This window comes from Heterocephalus glaber, unplaced genomic scaffold, assembly GCF_053883595.1.
Source record: "Heterocephalus glaber isolate CG9 unplaced genomic scaffold, H.glaber_assembly_v1.0 deba00000809, whole genome shotgun sequence".
Classification (NCBI taxonomy): domain Eukaryota; kingdom Metazoa; phylum Chordata; class Mammalia; order Rodentia; family Bathyergidae; genus Heterocephalus; species Heterocephalus glaber.
In genome coordinates, this window is record NW_028258163.1 from 9759332 (window position 1) to 9783045 (window position 23714).

Consider the following 23714-nt stretch of genomic DNA (forward strand, 5'->3'; position numbering starts at 1 on the left):
ATGAAAAAATGGAAACAAAGTCTTTGTTAGATAGGGAGGGATGGAGGGGTTGAAGGGAAGGCAGGGGAAGGGGGAAAAAATAAGAACCAAGATGGATGATGTAAAGGTGCAAATTTCTAATGATGAATGTCATTATATTGTATACCTTAAATATACCAACATAATTAATTAACTTCATGTATTAAATGAGTATATTTTGTCACTGTCTTCAGAGTTTCTTGTTATCTTCTGACTGTCGCAGGGGATGTGGGGAGAGGGAATGTAGATAGAAGTCTACTTACGAAGCTTTCTCCCTTTTCTTTCAAACAGCTCCACTTTTGAACCCACATACAATAAATGCTGGCATTTCCCATGGGGTTTTATTGGAAACTACTACTTGAGATAATCTGTGAGAGTCCTTCCTGGCTAGATGTTTTTTAAATTTTATCTTTAAAATTTTCTCATCATAACTGTTTTAAAAAAAGTATTGCCACTGGGCCAGGGATTTAGCTCAGTGATTCCGCCACCTGTCTCACAAGCACAATTTTCCGAGTTCGATCCCCAGAACCAAAAAAAAAGCAAAAAACTATTGCCACTGAGTTTATTTGCATCGTGGACCAAACCCCTTACTTTTCTATAGTATTTCTTTGGAGAGGCCAGAGGGCACTTTGTGATGTCACTTCTAAGTGAAATAATCAGTAAACTTCACCTCTGCCTGGAGAGAATACATGCAGAATTATTGCTCTGTTTATTGTCAGTTTTTTAAATTAAGATTTTCAAAGATTTCATAGTATTAGGTACAGGATTTGATTAAAAAGTTTAGATAGAGTTGATGTAGTTTATGTTTATTTTGATGTTTATTTTTCTCTAGGCCCTGCTCCCTACAAGACGCTGGTTTAATACCATCCTGGATGACTCCCACCTTTTGGTTCACTGTTACCTTTCCAGTCTTGTTCGTAGGGAAGAGGATGGGCATCTTTTTTCCCAGGTGAGCACTGATGGATATAAAAACACTGACCGTTATAAATTCTGAGTTGATCTTTTCTTTGCTGTGTAACTACTGAATACCAGGGCATGACACAAAGTAAATTTTTCTAAATATCAAATTGAATGATGTAAATTCCTAATTAGTCATCTTAAAATAGTCAAGTCTTACATAAAATGAATGCATTTTTGTGTGGGTGGCCTCTGCTAATTATACATTATAACCTTTTGCTATCTATATGTGTTTTTATTATTGAACTAAATTACAAGTTTGTTGATACAGTGCTCACATATTTTGATTTCTTAAAAATCTGACAGAATCATTTAAGGTGTACAACGTGGTGTCTTGAAATACAAACACACTGTGAAGTCATTACTGTAATGAAGCCAACATCTCCATCACCTCACGTGCTTATAGCCTTTCTTAATTTCCTCTACTTAGAAACATAATAACACGTCAAGAAATACTCTTAAGAGAAATACCCTTTGTATCTAACTCCTGGAGACATTAAAATACTTAAGTGATAACCATTTAAAGCAATTTTCTGATACCTCTATACATTAATGGTAAAAATAAAGTTGGCAATGTCAAATGCACTGTTTTGTAACTTGCTGGCTCGCTTAATGGAGTGTAGTGGCTAACGTTTTGCCTTTTCTGATATAATTAACTCTTCCCTGTCCTATTATCCTCACTTATACTCCCCCCACCGCCCATTTTCTTCTCATCTAATAATCATTTTCCTTCTACTTTCATGTCATCCTTTTTAGATTACACATACTAGGGAAAGTATGTCCCAAATTGGTAGGATAATTTTATCTCTTAAATGATAGACCATTTCCTGGCATTAGGAAAAAAAATAGTACATTATACTCATAAGTAGTATAAAATCAGATGAGGATTTAAAAAGTAATTTATTGAGTCTATTGCTTACTTTTGTGAGTCTGGCTTATTTTACTTAAGGTGATGATCTCTAGTTCCATCCATTTTCCTGACATACTGAAGAGCCACACTGGATTATCAGCAGTAATTTCAAATGAACTGTGCCCTGTCTTTCCGTAGCGTGATGGTGACAGGCAGCTGATAGCGTGCAAGGGTGTGTGTACCTTGCCTGCTGATGCTCTGAGTAGAAATACAGATGCACTTAAGTGTATTGCTGTCAGTAGGAGGCAAATATTATTATGTGACATTTCCTCTAATGTCATATGAAAGAAAACATCTAACAGATTTGTAGTTCTTGTCTTTCAATGAGATCCTAACTGGAGATATAATTTCTGTGAACACATATTCTTCTGTATCTATAAGCATTCCTCTTTTTCTCATGCTCTTTTTAGATTTTCATCCAGTGATTTGCTGTATATAAGCATATATTAAAATTTTAATATCTGATCTGCCATAGATTTGAACTAAAAATGATAAAGATTTGGGCTGAATGCCACTAGTAGTCTCTGTTGACACTACTACCACATAGGGAAAGCAAGGCAGGAAACAAGCTAAAGAAAGGCTTGATGACCAGGGAGACTGATGGGAGGAATGAAGCCCTTACTGATTTTCCCTGATAGCAGCCACACATAGAAAAGAGTATTTCCAGTTACGCATTTCAAAACTCTCATTCAGAAAATCTTAAGTGACGTAAAAGGCCTACGAGTTCCCTGTAGCGGTATAGTTTTAACAGTTTTGCAGTGATGTTGATAGATTTTTTACTTTTTGAAATACTAGGCTTCTTTGGCTTATCTTTTTAATGTCTCTTAAACCATTGGGATTGCTGTTAAAATTCTCTGTGGAAGTAGACTTACAGTCTTCTTAACTATATTTGTAAGAAACATACTTTATTTTCATGTAAACACGTTTAGCTGTATCTGAAATATTTGTTGTAATGTTTACACAGTTTTTCATCACCTCTGAAGAAGTATGTATCTGAACTTATTTATTATTTTTATGCTTTTTTGGTCTTATGTTTACATGGTCTGTTGATTTCAATGTCTCCTTTCAGCTTTTGGACATGCTTAAATTCTATACTGGTTTTGAAATTAATGACCAAACTGGGAATGCTCTGACAGAGAATGAGATGACCACAATTCACTATGATAGAATTACTTCTTTACAGGTAATTGAAATGCCTAATAGCCTTTTCTTATGGCCCTAAGATTGCATCATACTATAATTTAGGTTTTATATAGATGCAGAGAAGAAGAGGTATTAATAATATTTTCAGTTTTAGCTCTTTTAGCTTCAAGTTTTTTAATGTTTCTAATTCTGAATTCAGGAAAAAAGTTACTCTAAGTAGCATGAATCAGTATACTAATATTTGGGGGTTTTTTGGGGGGTTTTTTTGGTACCGGGGATCGAACTCGGGTCCTTGCGCTTACACAGCAGGCAGCGAAACCACTGAGCTAAATCCCCAGCTCCAGTATATTAATATTTGATACTCAGAAATATTAATTACCAGGCCAGTTCAGTACATTTAAATTCTGTAGGTCCTACTTTCAGGTCCATTTTATATCTACAGTTATTGAAAGGGTTTAAACATATGGCAAGAGGTATATAAGTATTTTGCACATTTTTAAGATAAACACATAATAGAAATGAAATTAACCAAATACACCTTAGATATGTTAAAATTACTTTTGTTTTCTATGACTGAATTATATCTTACTTCATTTCATCTGATGGCAGAAGGAAGCTTTTATTTGTTAATTTAAAATAGTTAAGTTTTTTTAATTGAATCTTTTTTTGTGAGTAAAGACTCAGTCAAAATTAAGTTTGAACTCTATTATAATCATTTCTGTTACCCCAGGGAGTCTCTGTCTCCCTTTTCTTTCCCCAGTGGCTTCTGGAAGTACATGGAGAACTCTAAGAGACTCTCATGTTTTGAGAAAAGACACGAGCTCAGATATCTTTTCTACTTTTCTGAGAGCATTAGTTTTTTGTCCTTTTGCCTGTGGTCATGAAGTAACCACAGCTAGTGTGACGTGTGGTGTGTTCCGCTGGCGTAGGCAGGGGATAATGGTGTTTCCACTACTGACAGAGGCTTCAGCTTTGTCTTGATATTGCTAATGCTCTCCTGTGAGTCGACTCTCACTCAGTGTCTGTTTAAGCCCCTCACCCGCAGGCTTGATTGCAGACTCATTTTTGCAGTGGTCTGCATTAACCCCATATTAAGCTCTCAAATAAGCTTGGTGACTACAGTGATGTCATACATTGAGCGCATAAAAACTTCTGGGTCTTTTCTGTGACATGAGGGTATCAAAGAAGACTGAGATGTTGCCTCACACCTTGTTACCAAATCCCCATAGTGTTGCTGTCTGTTTTCTTGCTGCTTGTTCCGTGTTGGTTGGGAGTGATACCCTGCTTGGCGTTCTCTTCCCAGAATTCCAAACAAAAGCAGGGTACAGACATTATATTTTGGCCTCTTCTTAGGTTATCTCTCCAGTGAGAATCTCCCTGGGGACTTTTAGTCTTGCTATGCCAGTTTTTTTTTTTTTATTTTGGGGATCAAACTCGGGACCTTGCACTTGTGAGGCAGATGGCGGAACCACTGACCTAAATCCCCAGCCCACTATGCCAATTTTTGATAATAAAGTTTGGGTTTTTTCTCTATTGTCAGTGAAGCTAGCATTCATTTTCATATATGTTTCAAATTGGTTTTAGAAATAAAAAATCTGGACACTGACTCTTTCCTACTAGAATAGTTTGTGTTTTTTTCCCGTTGTGTTACTTGCTTCTGGCTGAATAAGGCAGAGTTCACATAGAGACACAAAAGAGTAACACATTAATATTTTTAAAAATATCACTTCCACTCCATAGCATATAAGTTGCAGATGATTGTAATAGTAAGTAAACATTAATTATTGATAGCATCTGCTGTTTCTTTCTAGAGAGCTGCCTTTGCACATTTCCCTGAACTGTATGACTTTGCCCTCTCCAATGTTGCAGAAGTAGATACTCGAGAATCATTGGTCAAGTTTTTTGGACCTCTTAGGTAAGAAACTACATAAGAAAAAAACTGTGTTCTCTTTAGGATCTTACTCCTTGAGATTTACTTTTCTTTGTAGCTTTCATTCATTTTTGCACTAATGATTATGTAGTCTTGTTGCTTCACTGGATTGGCCTCTGCACTAGTGCTTCTCTCTAGCACTTTGGTATCTTTGAGTCACTTAGATATAATTATCCAACTTTTTTCTCTTTTAGGGAGGTAAAATTTACATTTTGCATAACTTACGTCATTTTCTTAGATCTTAAACTTTTCTTAGAGTAGAAATTGAGCAGGTCAGTCCCATCAGTCATAAGCAATATTAAACAGAAACCAATAAAGGTTCATCATGCATGATTTTAGGAGTATGACTTAGGGAAATTTTTACACAGTAAAATTTGTACAGTTAGTAGTATTCTCTGCCACTTAGTTGTCTGCTAATATACTTTTTTGAAAATAATATAGCATATGTTTATTTAAGAGGCACTCTGCTAAGTGTTTAATCCTCAAAACATTTTAGGAGTAGGTACTGTTTTATAAGAAAGGTAAGTAGGGCATAGAATAGGTAAGTAATTTGCTTAGTTACACAGCAAGTAAGGGGCAGAGATAGGATTTGAACCTAGATCTTTTACCATTATGCTCCAGTATCTCCCTGTTGTTTTTAATTCTTAGGGGAAATTGTTTATTTCATTTTCTACTTGAAGTGAAACACTTCAAGATCTAAGACTTGTAGTTGCTCATATCCTTGACAAGTGTCAAAATTGCCTGGTATTTTTTCTTCTTATAAACAATTCTAATAGGAATGCAGTAGTATGACATTATGCTTTAAATTTGCATTTCCCTAATTGACAACTAAAGACGATAACCATCTTTCTTTGGGTTAACTGATATCTATCTTCATTGGTAAAATAACTATTCAACTCTTTTGCCATTTCTTTATTAAATTTTCTTGTTCTTATTGAGTTAAAACTTCTGGATACCCTCTTGTCAGATAAGTATTAAACATCATTTCTCCCAGTTTGTGGCTTGACTTCTTTCTCCTAAGGTTTTTGAAAGAGCATTTATAAATTTTGATAAAGGCCAATTTATCATTTTTTCTGTTATGCATTGGTGTCTATAGAAATCTTGGCAGAAACTGTAGTCACCAAGATTTTCTTCTATAAATGTTAGTTTTGATTTGTCTAAGATTCATTTTGAATTAATTTATATTTATGTTGTTACTGGAGGTAAAGGTTCATACTTTCCATATGTACATCTATTTCTTGCAACACCACTGTTGAAAATGCAAGGGAAAACAATGAAGATTTTTCTGTCCTTGGATTGGCAAAACTTAAAAACTGCTTTCCTTAGTGTTGGCAAGGAGAAAAATAAACCATCACATTTTGTTGTTATAGGTGTAAATTGTTGCAGTCTTTTCTAAAGAATATGTAGAACCAAGAATCAGCTTTTCTGGCTCTAGGAATAAGTATAAGACAATTTTATATAAAGGTAAAAAAGGATGCTGCTATAGTTTAGATCTTGATTGTCTTAAAAGGCTCAGTATTGAAGGCTTGGTTCCCAGCCCTAAGCCTCCATAGCGAGGGGTGGAACCTTTAGGATGTGGGACCTAGCCCTTGAAAGGAGTGTTAGGAACCTGGCCCCTCATTCCTTCCCCTCCTATGCCTTCTTTTCCCTTCCTAGTTTCTCCTTCCCACCTTCCCCTGCTCTTCTCCCTTTCTGTATCCTCCACTCGCCTACCTTCTCTTCTTCCTGACTTCCATGAGGTGAGTGGCTTCCTCCACCATCCGTTTCTGCCATGATGATGGCATGATGCACTATTGTGCTGTGGGCCTTAAAACAACTGGGCCAACCAACCATGGACTGAAACCTCTCAGATTATTAGCCAAAAGAAATCTTTCGTCTTTTAAAGTGGATTTATCTCAGGTATTTGTTACAGAAGTAGAAAGGTGATTAACACAGATGCTCACTGCAGAACTTTCTTTTTTGTTGCTGGGAATCGAACTAAGGGCCTCACGCTTGCCAGGTGGGTGCTGTACTGCTGCGCTACATTCCCGGCTAGAATTCTTGCTAAGGGCCAAAAATTTAAATTAAAGATAAGTCAATAGGAGAGCAATTAAAAAATAGTATGAAACTGCAGTTCTTTAAAAGAGTGAAATATATCTGTAGTTATTATAAGAAATACAATTAGATTCTCATATGAAAATGCACAGCCTCCCCAGCCTTAGTTTGTTTCACTTCAAGTAGAAATGAACTAAACAATTATCCTGGTGGAATTGAAAATGAAATAGCCACTTTGGAATAATTTGACATTTTCTTTTAATCATGCACTATGTGATTATAATCTCCAGGGTATATTAAAGATATGCGTAGGATAAATGAAAATATATATTCACACAGAAATCTCCAAAAATGATTAGTTTTATTCATGATTGTCAAAAACTAAAATACATAAATTTCCTTTGACTGGTGAATAGACACTGATATATCCATAGAGGAGCGTACTACCAAGCATTACAAAGAAACAAAGTACAGTATTCACAATTTCAAATACATTATGCAGCGAGTAGCAAAAGGCTACCAAATATATGATTCATTTATGTACCTTCTGGAGAAGGCAGAATTACAGAGATTGAAAATAGATAAGCAGTTGCCTGAAGCTGGAATGGAGAAGGGGCTTTAAAGTGACTAGAGTCACTTTTTTGGGTTAAGTAGTGGAAAGCTGTCAGATTCAAAATAGTGAATGCAGGTTTTTAAAAATTCTAATTTTTCACTTGAAAGTTCAAATTTTGTCATTGGCAGTAAATACTGATGCTTGTTTTCCGTGTACTTGCAGGCTTATTTCATTCAAATTTGAAAAAAATATAGCTATTTACCCAAGACCAAATATTCATAGTTTGTCATCTATTGAAAATTGTAGACTTTTAAAAAAATGAATATTCAGAATTACAAGTTTAATAAGTTTTTAAGGCTTCATCGGAGACATTCTTAAAACTGATTGTTTTAAAATAATATATGGAATGAGGAATCCTCTGATTACTGTTAGCACAGGCTAGTGCCACTATTGCTTTCGTATCATCACAGTGTGAATATAAAGGTAGTAACAAAAACATTGAAAACATATCCTTGCAGGTTCCTTGAAAAGATTTCAGGTACCATCAGAGGTTTAGAGAAAGTATTTTGAAAACTATGCACGAAAATTTTTTCATTGCTGGTTTTTAATGTTTGCCCATTATCATAGGGAGTATATTTACTTTTTAAGTTACCTGTAAAAATACATGTTTCCGAAGTGAAGTTGTGAAACAAAATTGCTGTTCTTCATTCTGCAGTTCAAACACCCTCCACCAGGTGGCATCATACCTCTGCTTGTTGCCAACCCTTCCTAAAAATGCAGACACATCTTTTGATAAAGAATTTCTTCTAGAACTGCTGGTAAATATTAATTTTCACTGAATTTCTCAAGTGGTTTTCTTTACCTTTTTGAATCATTCATAACAATCTGGGCTGTTACAGATTTCTTCTAGAACAAAGTTTGGGTAGTTAATTATAACCTACTTATGGAATTCTATTATTTGATTTTTGTCTGGTTTGTTTCTTCAACTCTTGAATTTCTTCTGCCACATTTTTCATCTCTTAAAACAGCTTTATGGAAGGAATTTGTTATATGAGCAAGCATTTATGAGCAACTTCTATGTCAAACAAACACTGGATTCATGCATCAGGGAAACATAGGTAGTTGACACTATTCCTTTGTTTTAAAGGGTCGTAATTAAACACACATAGTACATACATGTGAATATACGTTCATATAATTTATTTTAAAAATGATCATTTAAATATAGTGCTTTGAATATTAGGTCATGCCTGTATCACTAGAAAATCTCAGGGATGTTAAAAATGTTCACTGACTGGCTTGAGAATCAGTATCTATCAAAAGGTACAGAGATTCCCACCAACGATGTACTAAAGCGTGTTTCCCCAAGCTTAAAGCCTTGGATATGATGATTCTTCCCATTTTTGCCAGTTTAATGGGTTAAAAAAAAAGTACCCTCTTTTAATCCTTGTTTCCTGACTGTTGTAAGATTGGGTAGCTTTTCGTATATGTAGGCATTTTTGTGTCTTCACAAACACATACCATGTTGATATGTGATTATATTTTTCCTACACATACAGAACCATATTATGTACCCTGCTTTGTGATTTTTTTTCTAAGCTAATAATTTTAATATAAGATGTAAAAACAACCCTTCACTGTAGGAAAGATGATATGCTAGTTTTAGAGACAGACAAGAAACTGTAGCAGATGTTTAAAAGCCTAGTGACAGGTGTTTAAGTGTCATTTGGAGAGAAATCCTTGGGCAGCGTTTTAAACTAATTCAAATATGGAAAACTATATGAAGAGTATGTCTTAGGCCACTATCTTTGCCTTTTGTAATACAAATTAGTTTTTATTGTCTTTGACTGCATGTGCTTCCTAAAAATTCCTTTTGTTATTTTCTGGCAAAATAAAATTTCTCGTAAGTTAGGTTTTGGGGATTAATAAATTGGGGATTAATAGTAAATCTTCTCTAAGACTAGGAATCTTTTTAATAGAAAATAAGTTTGAGTATAAAGTTGATCTTTTGCCTTTTAGGCTTTTGTAACTGAGATTTTATCCTTAAAATTTAAATAGTTATGCCAAAAGAAAATAATTTTAAAAGTTTACATTGATGCAATAGTAGTTTTTCTTTTCTGCCTTTCCTAAAGTTGTCCCTCAACTTTGGGTTCTCATGATACCCAAATTGTGATTAAAAAGTTGAAGAATATATGTATTGCTTAGGTATCACAGTATCTTTATTTCTAAAATAATGCTGCCTGTAAATGAACTTTTCAAATTTGTTATTACCTGAGCATTCTTAATTAGGGAACACAGTAATTTTACATGTGAGATAACTAATAAGAGTATATAGACCTTGTCAGGGAAGGAGAAATGGAAATCACCCCAGCCCCTCCACCTCTCATTTCACAAAGGAGAAGAAAGACCGAGGTTGGGGGATCAATAAATTTTCCCAGATTGTGTAGCTACTTAGTATAAGAATGAAAACTAATACGGGATTGAAGGCTTGCATTTGTTTCTCACATCGATTAGTACTAAGTGCTAAGTTTTTAAACTCAGAATGTGCCAGAACTTTGGCACTGTTTTACAGTAATCTATTTTATCTCTATGAGAACCCCAAAAGATGAGTGGTACTTCATCTGCTTCACCAACGCAGAAACTAAGGTTAGCGTGGTTGAAGTAACTTGCCCGGCTTTTACATTGCTCACAGAGAAGAGTGTAGATAAGAACTCACTTCTGTTTGATTCTGAAGCACATTACTACTAATATCACTTTTTATCTTTGATTAAATGGAGAAAGGAAAAAAAATCCAAGTGCTGCAGTAACTGAAGGGCATGAAACTTCTCGTCCCATACTTGGTGGTGAATTTCTCTATAAATTATTTTTGACTGAATAAGCATGCCTCTTTCTTTCTGCATGAATCTGTTTTTCTTTTAGGTATCTCGTCATGAACGTCGAATTTCTCAGATTGAACAGTTGAATCAGATGCCTTTGTATCCAACTGAGAAAATCATATGGGATGAAAATATTGTCCCAACTGAGTACTATTCTGGGGAAGGTATGGTAAAGAAGTACAGGATTCAGGTGTAATGCGAAACCTAATGTAGAACTCATCAGATGTAACTGGAAATATACTGAAGTCAACACTATACATCAGGGTAATTTTCTGGTACCCTGTAGTTCAATTTTAGAAGGTAGAAGAGAGTATTTTGTATACTTAGCATTAGGCCTTTTATGAAATTTAAACTATACCCTGATGTGTATATCATCTTGCATAAAAAATGACCATAAAACAGAAAGACAGGGGCCGGGGATTTAGCTCAGTGATGCCTCCGCCTTCCTTGCAAGCGCAAGGTCCTGAGTTTGATCGCCAGTACCAAAACAAACAATCAAAAAACCAGAAAGACAGTGTTTTAAGGAGATTTAATACCACAGGAAGTATAGCTTTCACTGTGTCACTGTGTGAGCTGAGTTGGACAGGGCTTTATTTTTCAAAGCCTTTTTAGAGGTTCTCAGGTTCTTTGTTGAGCCGTGTATTGACCACCAAAAGACATTATCATAGTTGATAATAAACCTTTAATTTTGATCCAAAGTGATAAAGCCTTTTTGTTCACCTTCCTCTTTCATCAGAGTTAATTCGAAGTCTTGTTTGCTCATCTTCTGAGGATGAGTATTTGCCACAACTGCACACATGCACTAGGGCATTCTGCCATAGTTTGAAGGCATGTTTCAAAAGATAGTCCAGAAAATCTTTTCAACAGTGGCGCGTCATTGTTAGAAGAAATGTGACTGTTTTAATGTCACCACAACTTCAAGCACTGGTGCTTTTATTTAAAAGAAAAATTACTTTGGAGTCAGATCCTTGAAACCCAACTCCAATAAAACCAGTGTACTTATTTTGCTAGGTTTCAGAATAGGCAGTCTTCATATCTTTTTATATTCTTCCAGTGGTGAATGTAATTTTTGTCTTCTAGGGATACACGCTTAGGTAATAAAACTATAGAAATTGGAGCTAGTGATCACTATAAAAGTCAGGAAATAGTTACTTTTAGGCGGAGGAAGGAGCTATAACTGGGAAAGGGCACAAGGGAGAGTCCTAGATAGCTGCAAAGTGGTTACAAGGTTTTCCTTTAAAAATATCTTTTCCTGGTGTATATCCCTATACCCTTTCCCTTTCCTTCTGTTGGAGAATGTGGGTTGTTCAAGCTGCAGTTTCCCACAGCAAGGTGTAGATTTTTCAGATTGACTACTCTTGATGCAGTGAAGCATACTGTTCTGCACATCGTTTTTCTTAGAAACTGGCACCTGGGTCTGGACGCTTCAGCAGACCAAGGTCCACTCCTGGGCAAGACTCTTGGCAGTTGTGTATTTCTTCAAGAGCTCACACTCTTTGCCACTCCCTCTCTTTTTTTTGATACTGGGGATCGAACTCGGGTCCTTGTGCTTGCGCAGCAGGCTGTGAAACCACGGAGCTAAATCCCTGGCCCTGCTGCTCTCTTTTGTGATGCGAGTAGTCACTGATATATTGATACAGCTAGATTTTATTAATTCAATGAAGGTTGCAAAGCAGTAACACTTTGATTCAGCCTTTTTAAAAAAAAATATACTTATCAAAAGAGATGCTTTTTCTCAGCCTCTGGTCTTAAAGAAATTGCATTAAATTACAAGTCAGAGTTTGCTAATATAAATGATGTAAAATTTTTGTCCAGTGTTTTTTTACCTTTTAAGTTCTTTCATTATTGCTTTGATAGTGTGGATAAGGATCATGGAAATATAATTTGCCAGTAAAATTACATGGGGGTTCTTTTTTCCCCCCCTGGTTGATAGTGATATGATCAATTGCTTAATTATCCAAGAAAAATAGTGTTCAGGGAGGAAAATGGGAAGAATATTGTTCATTAACATAGTCAGAAAAGAGGAAGTTTCAATAACATGTGAACAATGCTTGGTCCTTAAAAATCTAGCCAGAGATAAATTCAGCACAACAGTGGTCACTGGAAATCTGTTTATACAGTGTAATGTGCTACTTTTGTTTGCATGGTAAATTTTGTCAGGAGCTAAGTTTATGGTATTATTACTTTAAGGCTTGGCAGATAAAAATTGGGTTTTGATAAAAGAAGAAAATGTTTTGTTCTTGTTTTTGTTTTTGAGACAGGGTCTTGCTATGTAGTTCAGGCTGGCTTTGAACTTAGTATGTAGCCCAGGCTGGCCTTGAACTACCTTATCTTCCCAACCACTCCTAGCTATAAGACTTCCAAGCTACTTGATACTATGCTAATGTTAAGTATCTTTGAATGCTTTTAAGAAGCATTGTTTACATATGAACCATGATATGCTGATTATACATAAAAGTAAATTCATCCTTCACCCACAGTTCTTAGCAGGTAGAATTTGTTAATCTGGTTTGAAATTCTGTGTGAAAATAAAGACAAGACTTTATCTAATATATTGCATTTCAGACATCGTTAGGTTCTAACCACATTTGTGGTACTATTTTTTTTTAATGCATCAATTACATGATAGATTAAAAGAATAATTCAAATGTGGACATCATTTTCCTTTTCAGGTTGCCTTGCTCTTCCCAAGTTAAATTTGCAGTTTTTGACTCTTCATGACTACCTCCTAAGGAATTTTAATCTCTTCCGCTTAGAATCAACTTATGAAATTAGGCAAGACATCGAGGACAGCGTCAGCAGAATGAAACCATGGTTAGTAGACTGGCTCACTTTAAGGAAGAGATGTGTACAGTGACTGATATTCTTCTGTCAGAAAATTCATAATGTATTGAAAAATAACCCACTTGGCATGAAAATGCCTTCCAGGAGAGATATTTCCTCTTTGAGAATTTCTTTAATGTGAATTAAAATATATCAGTGTGCTAAAATATAAAATATGTTTCTGAGTACTCGTTGGCAGGGCTGGTACCTGAGGAAGAGGGAGGAGAGGAGAGGAAGACATTCAGAGGGAACTAGGCTGGACCTTAGTAGGAAGGTAAAGAGGGAGGGGTATGCAGTCCTCTACTAGGGCAAGATGGGTCGTTTTAAGTCCTGGATGAAACTTCCAATAGAAGGGTCTTCCTCTACCCCAGCTGCACTCAGGACCATTGTTAGTAGCTTCCTCATTGTCTCTGTGGGAACTGGCTGGGTGAGGAGTGTTGCTGAACTGCACAGGGCTGGGCACACTGGAGAGTCTTCTCTGGCTTACCAAGCATGGAGAGTACCTTGAAGAGACCGAGTCAGCCGAGTAGATCTAGTTATTTGAGGAACACTTCCGGTTAAACTTGACTCTATGCCACCTGTTATTTCTCGTCTGGAATTTGTTTAGCTAGGAAAATTCTTATTCTGGTTTTAGTAGACAGCTCTGGATTATGAGTTGCTTTAAGACAGGGTCTCGATATGTAGCCCAGGCTGGCCTTCAACTCCTGGTGACCCTCTTCCTGCCTCAGCCCTCCAGGTGCTGAGATTATAGGACTGCGCTGCCACATCTGGCTGCATTATGAATTTGTGAAGATTAATTTTTGTCTTTTAGACATGAGTGACTTGGATAAATGCTCTTTATTCATTATCTCATTGAAATAGGTGGACATAAGTTATATAGCTCACAAGTATGAGTAAAATTTTGTGAAATGAATTTTCTTTACCATATATTCATACCATGTACAGGTGTATAGTTATTCTACATTTTATATGAAACATTGTTTTCAGTGTGAACTGATTCAGGTATCTTCCAGACTCCTCTCTCTACAAATTACAGAGAGCTACCATGGACACTGTGATTATGATCTCTTATTTTCACTTCCATATTTTATTTTATACACAGTTCTATTTTTTAATTTATTATGTGAAAAGTTATTCTAGGTCAGACTATAAAACACAGCACAAAGTATTTTTGGCTTAATAATCAGTTGAGTCAGTAAGCCGGGTAGAACTGTGAAATTTGCATACCCACTGGCTGATCGTCCCTGCCCACAGCTCCGCTGAAATCACTGCCCATTGTTCAGACCCCGCGGGAGTGCTTGCTTCGAAAACTTCCTTGAAATTTATGATTACCTTGAGTTTGTATGTTTAGGTTTAGTGCCTAATTTTGGCCATTTTGTAAAATACAGATTTAGTAACTATAGCAGTTCAACAAATAGAATTCACTTGTATTTTATATAAATGCTAAATAGAACAAAAATACTTAGAGTTCCTATGGTCTATTAATAGAGATAAATTTTTTAATTAAATTTTTGGTAAGAAAGAATATGCCACTTTTTGGAGTTAATTCATTTACATTTGTAATAATAAATTTTTCTAAATTTACCTTCTTCATGCCCATATTTGAAAACTTAAAAAATGATGAGATTAAAAAAAGGGGCCAGTCTTCTTTCTGTACCATGTACCCTAAAGGTGGAAAAGTAGCTGAGGCATTTTTACTCATTACATGTTTCTAATGATCATGTTCTCAGGATACTGAAGTCATGAGCAGCAGTAAGCATGTTAAAATGCTTTGTGTTTTAAGTAGATTTTATAAGGAAAAGGGATAAGGGAAGTAGATTTGTGGTTCCCTGGTTATGGGAGCAGGAATTGCCTACAGTTGAACAAGAAAGATCTTTTAAAAGAACAATAGAAATGTTCTAAAAATTAGATTATATATATAATGTGACTGTACATTTGTGAATTTACTGAAAAATTTTTCAGTTGAATCTTTGTACATTTATAATGAGTAAATTTTAGTGCAGTGAAACTATAAAAAAAAAAATGTAAGAAGTGCTAGAAAGTCATTTAATAAGAGCTTACACAAGCCTTCCCTTCCACACAACCCATGCCAGTATTAAGTCGCTAGATTCAGAACTTTTTTTTCCTCTTTCAAGTTTTTTGTTGAGAAACAAAGCCTTTATGTTGGATGTACTTTATTTTTGTTAGTATATTACCTCTGGCAATTTTTGAAGGCCACCGGGTTTTTATGTTACAGATTTCCCAAATAGGCTCTGTAAAAACTAAAGCAGGAGTTAGACTAACATAAGAAAGAATGGGTATTTGGATGTTAGTGGTTCTAGTTTTTACAATCAGCTTTTTTTCTCCAGTCCATGATTACAATTTGTTCAAAAAATGTATTTAAAGCAGCTTATAGAAATACAGTACAGAAGCCTATTTGATGAAGAGAGGAAGGATAAGAAAATAAAGTAAAACTAAGTAAAGCTGTCCATCAGAAAGGAAGGAGAGATAAACCAAAGCTGAAAGTGTTCACCACCAGTAGGTTTGCCTTCCAAGAAATGCTAAGGAAAATTCTTTAAGCTGAAATGAGAGGATCCTGAATAGTAACATGGAGAAACCCTGACTCGCTAAACTAGTCATGATCAAGTAGAACAAAGCTGGAGGCATCACACTTCCTGATTTGAAATTATATTACAAAGCTTCTGTAATCAAAACAGTAAGCTACAGGTATAAAAACCAGACACAAAAGCCAATAAAAAAAGAAAAGAAAACCTAGGAATAAACCTAGACATATGCAGTCTACTAATCCTTGAGACGTGCTAAGAATACACAAAGATAGTTTTTTTCAATAAATGGTATTGGGGGAAAAAGGATGTCTGTATGCAAAAAAATGAAATTGGATCTCTGACTTATGCCATACTCAGAAGTGAACTCAAAATAGACTAAAAGCTTAAACATAAGACCTGAAACTATAAAACTCCTAGATGAAAATGTAGGAAAAAAGTTTAAGGACTCGTCTTAGCAGTGATTTTTGGATTTTTGGATAAAACACTAAAGCACAGGGAACAAAAGCAAAAATAAATTGGGACTACATCAAACTACAAAATTTCTGCACAGCACAGGAAACAACAAAATAAAAAGCTGTATGGAATGGGAGAAAATATTTGCAAGCCCTTTAGTCAATAAGGGTTAATACCCATATATAGGGAACTCTTACAACTCAATAAGAAAAAAACCCAAAATTAAAAAAATGACAGAGGATCTGAAGAGACGTTTTTCCAAAGAAGTTAAACAAATGGCTAACAAGTATAAAAAAATAAGTTCAAATAAGCAATACTCAGGGGATTGGAAATCAGAGATGACCACCTCTTACCTGTTAGGATGGCTATTAGCAAAAAGTCAGAATGTAGGGCCAGGGATTTAGCTCAGTGGTTCTGCCTCCTGCCTCGAAAGCGCAAGGTCCTAAATTGGATCCCCGGTACCAAAAAAAGAGAGTGTAAATATTGGCAGGAATGAGGAAAAAGGGACCCTTATGCACTGTTGTTTGCAATGTAAATTAGTACAGCCGTTGTTGAAAGCCATATAAATTCCTGAAAAATTAAAAATTGAACCATATGACCCAGCAGTTCGACTTCTGTGTATATATATATTTAAAAGAAATAAAAATACTGTCCCAAAGAGATTTTAGTATTCATTGAAGCATTATTCACAATAGCCGGAGTATGGAAATAACCCGTTTCCATCAAAAGCTGAGTAATAAAGACAGTGTGAAAGTGTGATGTAAATGTATGCACACAGTGTAGAACATTAAAAGCCTTTAAAAGGGGGGAAATCCTACCATTTTTTGGTAGCATGGGTGAACCTGGAATACATTATGCTGAATGAAGTAAGCAGATACCGAAAGACAAATGCTGATGGTTTTATGAACCTACGGAATCTGAAAAGGTTGAGCTTGGAAGCAAAGTAGAGGGATGGCTGTGTGGGCTGAGGCTGGAAGACGGGGAGATGGCGGTCACGGTGCGCAGACTTTCAGTGACATGACGCACACGTCTGAGACCTGGTGTCCACAGTAGTTACTATAGTTAGCATACGCTTGGGATTTACTGGAAGAGCAGGCCTATGAGAAGAGTATTCTCGTGGTCCCCAAAATAGTAGCTGTGTGGTGATGGGTATATTAACCACCTTGATTTTGGTAATGATTTTGCAATGTGCATGTATATCAAAACACCACATATTCCTTAAATATGTATAATTATTTTCTGTCAGTTATACCTTAATAAAGCAGAAATGAAGTTGTGTTCGATTATTTTTCTCTTTGATAAATTGACAGACCTGCAGAGTGCTTTTATATAAAAAGTATTATATTTTTATTGTCAGAGCTGAAGGGATATACCTCTGGTTCCCTTTCATTTCTGAACTGTGTTTGTTTATTTCATACTATCATATATGTTCCTTCTATATTGACTTAAATTTTTTATTTTTTTATTTATCTTTTTCTTTTTTAGTTTATAAATAAGGGTTACTAATTTTAGGACTGAAAGTACTAGCTGAACATGTATTCTTACCAGTTTTACCTGTATAAAAATTGAAGTTATCTTCTTGTTTGAGTAATCATCTGCTTCTTTGCTCTCCAGGCAGTCCGAGTATGGTGGTGTAGTGTTTGGTGGCTGGGCACGGATGGCTCAGCCCATTGTGGCTTTCACTGTAGTTGAGGTTGCCAAACCCAACATAGGTGAAAACTGGCCAACCCGAGTTCGTGCGGATGTCACCATCAATCTGAATGTCAGAGATCACATCAAAGATGAATGGGAAGGTAATTTTGTATTTCAAAATGTGAAGTTACTGTTGGCCTCTTTAGTATATAGGTTTTTCACTGAGCATTACCAAAGTACTTTATTAAATATTATTCTCTTAAACTTTTATTAAATTTTATCCTTAAAATTTGATTTAAAGAATAGCAATTGTCTTTCTAATTATTAGTATTAAAAATACAAAGAATCATTTAAATGTTTTTGTCTTAGTACTTTATTGAAAAGCATAAAATCACATATAAAGTATTTTGAAATTGCAGTTTGCATAGCTGAGCAGAAACCATTTTAAGTAATATATTTAGTAAGAAAATTTTTATGGATTTGTAAGATCAATATAAAAGGAATAACAGCAATGTTCACTAAAGAAAAAGAGTGTAAGGATGTATATACTTCGAGGAGGATAAAGACCATAAAAGGAATTTGGGAAGAGGGGCCAAGATACAACAACTCAGAAGGAAATAACTTATTTTTATCAAAGGAAATCAAAGGATCAGTGAAATCAGTTTTATTCAAGGATACATAACAATTGTAGAGAAATTAAACTGGCTACTTTCTGTATTTTTTCTAGGAGAATTCTGTGTCAGTTTTTTTCAGAAGCAAGTATGTTAAAGTTAAGTCAAAGAGAGTTAAGCCATTGCCAACACCTGTGCCAGAAATGGCACATAAGCTCATTTGCAATTGTCACTTTTATATTTTTACTGCAGCTGTCAGTGAGACCCCTTGCTTGCTGCCCTGTTAGTGAGAAAGAGCTGGTGTGTTTAATCTCCTGCTACCTTCTTTGCATGCCGGAAGGAAAGCGATAGTCCCTAATGGACTCGTTTTCAGAAATTATTGCTCCCAATATAGCTACAACTATGGAGAGTATATATATTCATCAAAGAATTCTGAAGGAATCTAGCAACGAAGCTGGCCAAATGTTTAACACATGGCTACTCTAGTGGGTATGGCTTGTGACAGATTGTTTTTGTAACTCCTGTATCCTTCAAAAGAGTTCCAGTCTATTGCATTACACATCTAGAATAATGTGCATCATTATTGCTGAACCTTGAGAAGGACATTAAGTTGGTGGAGACGGTCATGTTCTTACTACCGTTGGTTGAAATTTAAGGGTGTATTAAACACTGTTTTACACACTGAGTAATCAACTGAGATAACTTATTGGGTACTCCCCAAAATAGAAGTGATTGGAAATTGTGAAAGACCTTTTGTAGGAGTTTATAGATGACAGGTGACAGGTCTGCTTTATAGTGTTAAGGAGGAAAAGGGGGTTTTACCTGAAACTCCCATTGTTTTGGAGACTGCTATCAGAGATAGATATTTTGTTTTGTTTTCAGAGAACAGGGTTGTACATGTAGCTCAGACTAGGCTTGACTATGTAGCCTAGGGCTGGCTTTGAACTTGTCCCAGCCTCCTGAGTCTCCTGAGTGCTGGACAGTGTGCACCACCACATCCAGCTTGCTTCTTTCCCTTTTTTTTCTTTTTCCTTTTCCTTTTCCTTTCCCTTCTCCTTCCTTCCTTCATCTCCCCTCTTCTAGGCTCCCTCCCTCTCCCTTGTCCTCTCCTCCCCCTCCCCTTCCTACTCCTTTCTCTTCTCTTCTCTCTCGCTCTCTGTCTCTCTGTCTCTCTGTCTCTCTCTGTCTCTCTGTCTTTCTTCGATGGACAAGATAGGGAGCAATAGAGTATCTTAGGGTAAGTGATTCATGTTATGGGATATGGCAGGGAGAGAAGTGGTTCTTTATAGGCCAGGGCCCAAATTCAGCCCCTGTGATGATTGCAGATGGTTAACCCAATAGAAAATGGGAACAAACATGAGAAAGGTTCTGTAAACAGTGATTCATATTGCATTATAAAAATGGAAAATATTTTTGAAAAATATAAACTAAAAATTATAAAAATGTTCCTCTTGTCCCTTCAAGAAGATTCAAGCTCGGGTCCTAATTTTCTCCATCAACCCCATTTAATATTAAAGAAACAAGAGTTGGGCATGGTGCTGCACACCTGTAGCCCTAGCTACTGGGGAGGCTGAAGTGGGACGTCACCTAAGCTCAGAAGTTTGAAACAAGTCTGGATAACATAGCAAGACTCCATCGGGAAAAAGAAGAAAAAACTAAAAAAGAATGAAAGGGAATGCTGAATGCTGGGTTCTGCTCCTGAAAGCACAGCTAGGAAGGAGTAGGTACCTGATTGGACAGTGAGAGAGAGAGTTGCGTTCATTGTAATAAAGGTTTACAAAAATGTAAACCTAAGATATCTCATTATGAAATGGCCTGCTTTAGAAGAGAGCAGATGATTGTCCCTCACAAATGCCAAAAAGTGACATTAGGAAGGTCTCAGGGCCACTTCTTTGGCTCTAAGCCCATTTTTCTCCACGGCTTAGAAGTTTTGATGAGTTACGCAGATTAGAAGTTGTATAAAAGTATAATTCAGGCAGTAGAACAGTTCTCTTTAGTTCTTGTTGTCTTCCAGTTTCTTTGCATAGAATTTTATTATTATGAATCAGATATTTCAGCTTTACCCACCCGAACACAACTACAAATAAAAACAAACCATAATGGCTCAAATGCTATTAGCCACACATTCACATAACTGATTTAACTTAGTTGTTTATCTTGTTACTAAGATTATAAGCAAGCAGACTATTTAAATTTTAACTGTAGAGTGACAAACAAAAATGGGTCAGAAAAGAATTGAAGATTAAGTCTGTGACATTATATGCTGTGAAGGTTAGTTTTAATTTCCCTTGTCTTCCAGAATCTGTACTTTTAATAGAACTAGGAAGCGAGTTGACTCCATTATTTAATTTGATGATGGAAAAGCTTTGGACTTTGTGACATTCACTTATAAAAATGTTCACTACTTGCCAGTGTATCTATTCAAAGATAATATATGTGCTAGCACTGTTGTGCCTCAGTGGATTATTCATATGTTGACCTGTTTTAGTGGAAATACAGTTAGGCTGCATTTGGAATGGCAATAATAGATTGCTTAAACTGGTGTTAGAAACCTGTTAAATATGATATAGATGAATTATATGCCAGCCATATTTTTGGTTACTTATTAAGAATGTTAAAAATAAGAATGATGATAAGCACCCAATTTTGGAGCTGTAGCTCAACTTGGAAGGCTTACTCAGGAATGAGTTCATGATATTAAAACTTTATAAGGTATAAAAAAGGTTTTTATTTTAATTACTGCTGTGAAGTATTGAGTATTAAAAATGATAGGAAAACCCATAATTATATAATGCAAATATAATCATTGGTCACCCTGGTATTTAAATTTTTTATATCTCTGATATAAGAGATTGAGAATCTGCCAACAAAGCACTGAAAATGATGAAATTCTAATAAATGAAATACATCTTTATTTTTTGCTAGGTCTTCGTAAACATGATGTGTGCTTTTTGATTACTGTACGTCCCACAAAACCTTACGGTACTAAATTTGACCGCAGGAGACCTTTTATTGAGCAGGTCGGCCTCGTTTATGTCAGAGGCTGTGAAATCCAGGGCATGCTGGATGATAAAGGGCGTGTCATCGAAGATGGTATGATCATCTCTATATTTGAGAATGTATGCATAAAGAATGATTAATTTCTTTGCCTCTTTTCCTTTGCTTCTTAGGTCAAATTTTTAGTTGTTTTGCATACTAAATCAACACAAAAAATAACGCACAAAATATGTGTAAGCTACCTACTTCATATAGGTAAAAGCACAAAAGTTCTATGTTAGATGTATTGTACCTCATAAATGTGTGCAATTGTCATGTTGCAATTAAATATTTTCTTAAAAAGCTTCTGTGATACGTATTGGAAAGGACAAGCTACGGAAATTACCTTTCTTCTCATCTTCCTTTCTATAACTGTTTTAAAAACCTCAATTTTTTCTGGTTGTTTAAGCTACTTTTGTGTTTAGTGATATATTTGCCTAGTATTTTCTTCAAAAGTTTTATTGTATCGTTTTGTTATAAGTGTAGTTCTCAACTGGGGATAGTCCTGCTGTGCATCTGGGAATATATAGTGATATTTAGATTGTCAGATAACGAGGGAGGGTGATTAATGCCAAGCTATTGGCATGGCATTTGGTGGACTGGGTCCTTGCATGCCAAACCTCCAATTAGAACTGTCTCATAGAAGGAACTGCCCTGCCTGAAATCCCAGTTACCCCCATTTAAAAACTGCTTTACGGCAGTAGGCTGCTTTTGAATTTTTATGCCTATGACTAATTATGTCTTTGAAATTCTTTATTCTGTTGAAGTGATTCCTTTCCTAAAAATGCTTGTAAAATTAAAGCTGCATTTATGGCTAGTGCTTATTTTACAGTTTGTTTGCTAAACGCTCCTCAAAACTTGAGTCAGTTTCTAGCACCTGTGATTTTGAGACCACATCATTGCTGAACAACTGATGGTTAGACTATTCATCTCTAGAATAAAAGGAGGTAGGAGAAGGGAATGGTGGTAGGGTGGAATAATCATCAGGCTGCAGAAGGGACAAAAAAAGCCTCTGGGGATTCAGCCTTCAGGATCCCATATTTCTGTGCACCTTTCATGCTGGTGACACTAAGTGGTATGTGAGAGGTTAGGAAGAACCTATGTCAAAGTAAGTCAAATAGACTTAATCAGCAAATATGTATTACATATTTACTATATGTAAGGCATTAGTAAGAACTATGAGTGACTGACAAAAGATAAATTCTTTGACCTTTAAGAGCTCTTATTTTAGTTGAGGCCATATATGAATATTGCAGTTCATGGAACTGCATCATAAACATTACATGACTTGGAAGAAATAGTAAGGATTTAGAGAAAGGAGAAAATACTTTCTGCTTCTTGGAATTTGAAGTGTATGAAAAGAGGGCATTCTATTCAGGAGGAATGATTAGAGTTACTAGAAAAGAATTCCTGTTACTTTAATATTTGAAACATTTATATTTCTTTTAACGAACCAAAATGTCCAGGACCTGAGCCGAGACCCAATCTTAGAGGAGAATCAAGGACATTTCGAGTGTTTTTGGATCCAAACCAGTATCAGCAGGATATGACCAATACTATACAAAATGGAGCAGAAGATGTGTATGACACTTTCAATATAATAATGAGGAGAAAACCAAAAGAAAATAACTTTAAGGTAATTTTCAGGCCACATAACTAAAAGTATGTGTGTCATAATTTAATTAATCTTAAGCCATAAATGCATAGCTATTGGATAGTAGATTTGTTAAGAAAATAATCAGTGCCTTAATTGTTATTCTAATCCTCTTCAATTCTTAGCATATTGATTATAATTTAAGGAAATTTATATACAAAATCTCTGTTGCCTTGAGGTGTTAAAAAACTGAAATATACAGGAATCCAGGTCAAGGTCACCCTCCTTCCTTGCTTTTTTTGTACAGTATTAGGTCCTCAGTTCATGCCTTCTTATGAGGTAAAGGAAAACGGTTTACTGATTTACTGGGGCTTCTTTTTAAGTTTAAAAGTACTTCCAAATATCTTTCAGAATACACATATAGAACCCAATGGCTCTGAATTATTCTATAATATATACTTTATTAGCAGGAAGAGGCGCTTTGGGGGACTTACAGTTTTATTTTTAGAGTTTTCGAAGAAGAGTTTTAGATAAGGAAGATTTGCACTGAGGACTTCCATCATTTGATAGCATCTAGCTTTTGTACAGTATGCCTTTC

At 35.6% G+C, this 23714-nt stretch overlaps 1 protein-coding gene across 2 annotated transcripts in view; it reads left to right on the top strand.

Annotated features, from left to right (window-relative positions):
- Aqr (aquarius intron-binding spliceosomal factor) overlaps positions 1-23714 on the top strand; it is a 104975-nt gene that overhangs the window by 47915 nt on the left and 33346 nt on the right. For both annotated transcript variants that reach the window (XM_004861508.4, XM_013078447.3), the window contains 9 exons: positions 851-967; positions 2955-3068; positions 4840-4943; positions 8261-8363; positions 10465-10585; positions 13094-13235; positions 17858-18036; positions 21412-21579; positions 22989-23158. In XM_004861508.4, the coding sequence (XP_004861565.1) occupies positions 851-967; positions 2955-3068; positions 4840-4943; positions 8261-8363; positions 10465-10585; positions 13094-13235; positions 17858-18036; positions 21412-21579; positions 22989-23158 (1218 nt within the window). The remainder of the gene's footprint in view (positions 1-850; positions 968-2954; positions 3069-4839; positions 4944-8260; positions 8364-10464; positions 10586-13093; positions 13236-17857; positions 18037-21411; positions 21580-22988; positions 23159-23714) is intronic.